This window comes from Trichosurus vulpecula, chromosome 7 (genome assembly GCF_011100635.1).
Source record: "Trichosurus vulpecula isolate mTriVul1 chromosome 7, mTriVul1.pri, whole genome shotgun sequence".
NCBI lineage: Eukaryota > Metazoa > Chordata > Mammalia > Diprotodontia > Phalangeridae > Trichosurus > Trichosurus vulpecula.
In genome coordinates this window covers 16,974,459-16,982,122 of record NC_050579.1, presented here as the reverse complement: position 1 = coordinate 16,982,122, position 7,664 = coordinate 16,974,459, and the positions used below count along the sequence as shown (strand labels likewise).

At 41.2% G+C, this 7,664-nt stretch overlaps 1 protein-coding gene across 1 annotated transcript; it reads left to right on the top strand.

The window, feature by feature from the left end:
* The first annotated feature begins 208 nt into the window (after positions 1-208).
* On the top strand, positions 209-1,531 carry LOC118857440 (T-cell-specific guanine nucleotide triphosphate-binding protein 2-like). The gene has a single exon (XM_036768122.1). The coding sequence runs from the start codon at positions 209-211 to the stop codon at positions 1,529-1,531; it is 1,323 nt and encodes a 440-aa protein (XP_036624017.1).
* Positions 1,532-7,664: the final 6,133 nt, after the last annotated feature.

Sequence of the window (7,664 nt, the reverse complement as noted above, 5' to 3'; positions counted from 1 at the left end):
TATAAAACACACTGAGTTGAGGGAGACAGATTAATATTTGAGGAGAAAAACCTATAAGTGGTGGCAGTAAGCAATTATTTCTTCCAGAGGAAAAGACATCTCAGTCAGGTTGCTGTGGTACCTGCTGATTCTGAAGGTCACTTTGGTGGCTTGCTCTCCTTCACTTTCCTTATTCTTTTCTTTCTTCAGAGATCTCCATTGACTAGTCATGGGCAATTCATCCTCTTCTTCACCTTCTGAAGAAAAAGCAAAGATTTTGGCCTCAAATATAAACAATTGTAACAATCCAGAGACTAAGTGGATAAGCTTCCTGCCTCAAGAAAACCGTACTGCCTTGGAATCAGCCCTGGAGAAGGGGAGACTTGATGAAGCATTATTTATCATCGATAAGATCATTGAAGACATGGATAATGCCCTCCTCAACATTGCATTGACAGGGCGGTCAGGTGCAGGAAAATCCACTTTCATCAATGCTTTCCGGGGTGTTTGGCATGAAGATAAGGGTGCTGCTACCACTGGGGTCTTGGAGACAACCACAGACGTTAATTATTATGAATACCCAGAGCTTTCTAACGTAAAGCTCTGGGACCTGCCAAGCATTGGGACCTATGATTTCCAGTCAGAGAGTTATCTAGAAAAAGTGAACTTCAGTTGCTATGATTTCTTCCTCATCATTTCCTCATCGAGATTTCGAGTCAATGATGTGAAGCTTGCCAAGGAGATCAGACAGATGGGGAAGAAGTTTTACTTTGTTAGAACCAAAGTGGACATTGATTTGTATAATGAAAGGAGGTCAAAGCCCAAGACCTTCAAGAAGGAGAACGTTTTGCAGAGGATACAAAAAAACTGCCTACAACGTCTTCAGGACATAGGGATTGCAGAGCCAGAAGTCTATTTGATTTCTAGCTTTGAATTAGAATCCTATGATTTCCCTAAACTGAGGTATGATTTGGTGGAAGACTTTGAAAATTACAAAATCGATTTCATTTTTCGGTCCCTTCCCAATATTTTGGAGAATATAATTGACCAAAAGAAAGCTAATATTCAGGCAAAGATCTGGGAGGAAGCCTTGAAGACTGGTGTATGGGCCTTTGTGCCTTTTGTGGGTATCTTTAAAGAAGGTAACTTTGCTCAATTAGAGGAGCTTTTGACTGATTATCAGAGAAAATTTGGAGTAGATGATGCATCTCTCCTTAAGATCTCCCAGGCATCTAACAAGCCTTTGGAAGAGATAAAGCTACTTATCAAGTCTACAGAACTGCTGAAAATTAAGGAAGATGAACACATCTTTATCAAAATTTGGAGGTTTGCTGAGACATTCAACTCAGTGAATGTAGATCTAATTGCCACTGGCCACTACTTCAGAATGAGTTACTACACACACTTGTATTTCCTTGAAAAAGTGGCCAAAGATGCTAAAACTCTCCTCCAGAAACTATGGGAAATCTCTCTTCAAAGAACACTGGACAAATGTTGTCCTTCTAGCCTTTGGCAGACCTGTCCAGGCCCAATTCCCCTCCATACCTATTAACGCTAGTTGCATTAGAATTCTAGTGGGAAGAAAACATAAAAACTCTAATCATGAGTTAAGCTGCTAACTACTCTCTTCATATTTCATTTCTCTTATATAATTTTGTTGATTATTCATATATAGTAAGCACTTAATAAATAGTTATAAGAAAGGAGGGACCCAATTGATAAATGGTCAAAGGATAGGAACAGGAAGTTTTCAGATGAAGAAATTAAAGCTATCTATAATCATATGAAAAGATACTCTAAAGCACTATTGATTGGAGAATTGCAAATTAAAACAACTCTGAGGTACCACACCACACCTGTCAGATTGGCTAACAGGACAAAACAGGAAAATGATAAATGTTGGAGAAGATGTGGGAAAATTGGAACACTAATGCATTGTTGGTGGAATTGTGAACTGATCCAATCATTCTGGAGAGCAAGTTGGAATTTTGCCCAAAGGGCTATAAAACTGTGTATACCCTTTGATCCAGCAGCATTGGAAATTGAGGGGATGCCATCAATTGGGACATGACTGAATAAGTTGTGGTATATGAGTGAAATGGAATACTATTGTTCCATAAGAAATGGCGAGTGGGCAGATTTCAGAAAAACGTAGAAAGACTTGCATGAACTGATGCTGAGTGAAGTGCGCAGAACCAAGAGAACATTGTACACAGTAACAGTAACATTATACAATGACCAGCTTTGTTAGATTTACTCTTCTCAGCAAGGCAATGATTTGAGACAATTCCAAAAGACTCACGATGGAAAACGCTATCACATCCAGAGAAAGGACTAAGGAGTCTGTATGTAAATTGAAGCCCACTATTTTCTCTTTTTTGTTGTTTTTTTTTTCTTTCTTGTGGTTTTTCTTTTTTGTTCTGATCCTTCTTTCACAACCTGACTAATGTGGAAATATATTTAATATAATTATACATGTATAGCCTATATCAGATTTCATTCTGTCTTGGGGAGGGGTAGTGGAGGGAGGGAGGAAGATTTAGAACTCAAAATCTCATAGAAGTGAATGTTGAAAACTAAAAATAAATAAATAAATTTTTAAAAAATAGTGAGGGAGATAGTTTCAGAAAAACCTGGGAAAGATTGTACAAACTAATGCAGAGTGAAGTAGGCGGAACTAGGAGAACTTTGTACATAGTAACAGCAATATTGTAACAATGATCAACTGTGAAAGACAACTCCTTCGATCAAGACAATCATCCAAGACAATTCTAGAGCCATGATGAAAATTCTCTGCATTTCCAGAGAGAACAGAGGAACTCTGAGTGCAAATTGAAGTGTATTTTGGGGCTTTTTTTTTTGCTTTTTTTTTTACAACATGACTAATACAGAAAAATGTTTCATATGATTTGACATGCATAATTGATCTCATATTGTTTGCCTTCTCAATGGATGTAAAAGGGGCTAAAGGGAGGGAAAGAATTTGAAACTCAAAAAAAAGTTTTAAAGGTAAAAATAAATAAAAATACTTGTTGCTTTGCCACTTTGCCTTGATTTTGTTCTTTCAAAGTCATACAATTTCTTTTAACGATAAGTTTTATTGACAACTTTTGTTTTGACATGATATGCATTTCCTAGTGTAACCCTTCCCACTTCCCCTCCCTGAGAGCCATACTTTGTAATGGAGAATATAAAAGAGGGAAAGAAAACAAAGTTATGTAACTAATTAAAATACTCCTTTAAGTATTTTAATTTAAGTATTTAAGGTGTGGTGCTATATGTAGTGTTCCACACTCACAAACCCTCACATATAGAAATGAAGGAGAGGACAATAGCACATGGGGACTAATTTCAACCTCAAAAAATTGACAATGAGTAGTCAGGAGGGAAAGTATATCAGAACCATAGGTGTGGAGATACTACTACCACCACCACTACTACTACTCCTACTCCTACTCCTACTACTAACACTGTTATGCCCTCCCCCCCTTTCAGTTTCTCCATCCTACCTCAGCTTGTCCCCCTGTTTGTATCCCCATTTCCACGGAAATCTAATTGTGTTCTTTCCCTTTAAATACTCTTTCTCTCCCTTTGCTCAGGGCTGTTCGATTTGAGTAATTACTCTGAGCAGTCGTGCGCTTCAATAGATCCACATCTAAATTTATATCCAGATCTCGCTCGCTTTTTTCGGCACAACATTCCTGGAGGCCCCAGCAAGACTTGGGGGTGGTTTGTGGCACCCCTGAGACCTAGGCCAGGAAGGGTCTCCTCCTCCAGTAGTGGGCATCTCCTCCTTCTGATTTCTAGGGGGGCTGGCCCCTGAGACATTCCAAACATTTTAGAGCCCCTGGAGCCCGAGAGGGAGGAGAACCAACCCCTCCCCGATGCGACTTGCCCTCTATTCAGACTTTAGTGGATCCAGGAAAAAACCTCTAGGGAAATCCAACTCTGAGACTTCCAGAGCCCCAGAGGGTAAGTTGAGTCAGGTTTCTGTTTTCTGGTTTCTGGTGGGAATTCCCTTCTGGTTCTGGTGGAGATTTGGGGCCAAACGCAGCTTTAGCTGTCAGTAAGGCTGGGAGACAGACCTAATTAGTCTGACAGGCCCACCTTCTGAAAAAAAGTACCAATCTCCCAGGCAAGCTGGAGATGATCCAGCCTCTGCCCATTCTGGTTGCTGGTATCTGTCTCTGGGTGCCTTTCTGTTTTATGCTTTGTGTTTTGTGTTTTTTTTTTCTGTCCTTCTGTGCCTGTATGTGTGTGTGTGTCCGTGAGTGAGAGTAGCCTGTCAGCTGCTGGAGCAGCAGCTGTGCGCAGCAAACTCCCCCCTTGCCCCTCCCTATCACATTGGCATTCCTGAGGAGGGAGCAGAGCAGGCTATGTGTCCGTAGTCTGGTTAAAGTTTAATGCCGCAAGGAGAAATACTCATAAGTTAAAGTCAAGTTGTGGGGGGAGATTGATTTATGTTGAAGATAGGAGAAAACAGTGTATGTGAGAAAAGAAAGCCTGAGAAGTGTTAAGACCGAGTTGTCAGGGCTCTGGCATAACCTCCGCTCAAAAAAAAAGGGGGGGCAGGAAGCAGGAAGACTTAAAGGCAACTGCTCAGGAGAAGAACTTAAAGGTGCATGGGAGAAGTTCCCTTGAACTTCTCTGCACAAAAAGTCTCAAGAGAAGGAAGGGTTAACTCTTCCCTTTTGATCTGCGCACCTGTCTGTATATGTATGCCTTGCTTCCATCATGGTCTTGCTTGGTTCTGTTTTGAAATTCTGACACTGAGACCCCCTTGGTTTCACACAGCCGAGCAAGTTTGGGATTGGATTTCTTAGGAGCATCTGCAGGGGGGTTTTCTCCACTTCTGTCTGGAGTATATAGACTTGTTCTATATGTTTGTCCTGTGGTCTTAGGGTTGCCAAGAGATGGGAGGTTCAGCCAGCATGTCCAAATCCCCCCTTGGGTGCATTCTGAACCATTTCAAATAGGCATATCAGGAGGGGGCTGATTACAGAATTGTCCTAAAGAAAAGTCAACTGATTATGTAATACAAGGAAAATTAGGAACCCCTGAGAAACCCCTAGCTACTGACAAGCACCCCCAGAAAGAATGGACTCAGATATCTTTGGCATTTAGCAAACCCCCTGGGACTCCATGACTCCACCAAGGAATGTCAATAGATAGGACCATCCCATTGAAGGATAACCTGGCAGACCCTTTCTAGCAGATATCCCTGGGGCTCCGTGACTCCACCAAGGAATGTAAATGAGATTATCCCACTAGTATGATAACCTGACTGAATCTTTTGATCAGCCAGGACCTTTGTTCCTGTTCCCCCCACCCTGTACCCCCACATATCCTATATAAGCCAAGCTGTCACCCCAACACATGGCCATTGATTTGTGGTGCAGTACCCCAATGGCCACCGGCTAATAAATTCTCCACTTAAAACTTATACTCCGTGGTGTGTCTCACTCACTTCTGGTACAACATTTATACTCTGCAGGAATGAGTGGCCCACCTTCGGGGTAGGGTGGCCACCACAAGGAAGCTTTGATAGACAGGTTGATAAGTCAGTTTGGGGGGTGGTCACTGGGAATCCTGGTCATCCACCACTTAGTCCGAAAGCATACAGCCTCTGGCCTCGAACCTAAGTGGAAAGGCCCTTACACTGTCATCCTGTTAATCAGAGTTGATTGCCACCATCAGGAACACCCACTCTTCCAATGGCATATAAACTGTGAGCCCACCACCTTCAGGAATCTTTGGCATTTGAGAGTGCCACTGACCCCTTTTATTAGTAACATGCTAACTTTATTAATAAAATTATTAAAATACACAGAAGCTATATCTCTCAAACTTTTTAAATATTACAGTTCAAAGCTGCACAATATTGCCAGATATTTAAATATATGAAATATATTTAAATATAAATTAAATATATTCAATTAAATTAATTAAATTCAATTAAATACATTCATCATTATTTCATGGGAAGTTTGGGGTCATTAAAAGCACTTTGAAATGATCAAGCATCATATATCCATTTTCCTCATATTCCATTTTGGGTCCAGCTCATTGTTCATATGCATTATCTGTCCAAGACATACATACACATATGCATACATACACTCATAGATATATAGTGTGTTTGTACACACATACATATATGTGAGTAGAATAGCTTGATGTTCCACTCATACATACATTCATACGTGTGTACACACATACACCTACATATAAGTGCATATGTATGTACATGTATTTATACATGTGTGTATATACATATGTATGTATGAGTATAAATATGTATGTATATGCATGCCTATGTCCATGCACACACACACACACACACAGAGAACTGGTTTTTCATCTAAGATGGCTTCATCATGTGGATGAAGGCATTCCTTTTCCACCTGGCTTTAGGGGTAATCTCTTTGGAGTCACTGCAGGAATGGTTTAGGAGATCTTGTACTGCTCAGCAAGACCTTACACTCCTTGACAAGTATGACACCAAGAGGAATTGATTTTTAAAATCTTGTGGAGGACAGTGAGAGATCATGAGCAGTTTCACTTCCTAAAACAGCAATTAAGCAAAGGAGGGATCAATAGATTCAAATCAGTTTGATGAGATACCCAAATAAACAAAGTCACCATGAGGACAATTCAGGGCACTGCGCAGGAAAAAATGGGAAAAGATTATAAAACAATTATACGAAAGTCTTTTCTCTTAAAAGCAAGCACAAGGTAGCCATGACACCTGAACAACATTACTGTCATTTTCCTTTTGTTACGTGAGGGAGAGGAAACATCACTGAAGATAGCAAAGTTTGGAAAAGCCAGTGAGAGCAGACGGGGACCCTACCTGAGCCCAGAAAATGTGGATGGCTTGGCCTTGTGGTCTTGGCTTTCTAGGTTTCAAAAAGAGGGGCTGATACTCAAGAAATGGAGAAAACTTCACACCTTTATTGGGAGAACAAAGCCATCCAGATGATCAATAACCACTGAGCCATGTGACTACTTGCCATCTATAGGGAAATTTGCACATATTGACAACATCCTTGATGAAAATGTGACCCGGTAGAGCTTTTACAAAGAGGACTATTCCTTCAAAAGATCATCACAAATACAGAAACATATTCCTCCCAACACATGGGAGGCACAATCCCCTTTCTCCCTTATACCCTCAGTCTCTGGGGAGAGAAAGGAAGGGGATTTAGGTTCATAGTTTACTTCTGTTCCCCTACAGCAAAGTCCCAGGTCCAAGTTGTGACCTAGGGGCTCAGGCCCCAGGCATGCTTGCTTATCAGGGTATCCATGCTCAGATGGCTGGCTGCTAGACCAATCTGCCTATAATCTTGGTTCCAAGGTCACCATGGCTCAAACTCCCAGGCTCCTTAGGAATCACCTCTGGCACCTGATACTGAGGACAAACAATGCAGAAAAGAAAGAAACACCTTAGGCCTATTTCTCAGAGCCGGGTAGGGGAAGGGCAAGGCCATCCTGCCTTCCACTGTGTGTCCATGCTGGGTGTAGTGGTCTGAAGACTAACTGAAGGGATTGATGGAAGAGAGCGAACAGTTTAGGTCTCCCCACTTTTAAAGGAAGCCACCCCACCCATATGGTAGGGGACTCAGGGGGTACCATAGTAGACAAACTGAGTATGTGCAAAGTCAACTTACAAAAATACAAAGACA

Coding starts and splice junctions, on each gene's coding strand:
- LOC118857440 (XM_036768122.1), top strand. CDS start 209: ATGGGCAATTCATCCTCTTCTTCACCTTCTGAAGAAAAAGCAAAGATT.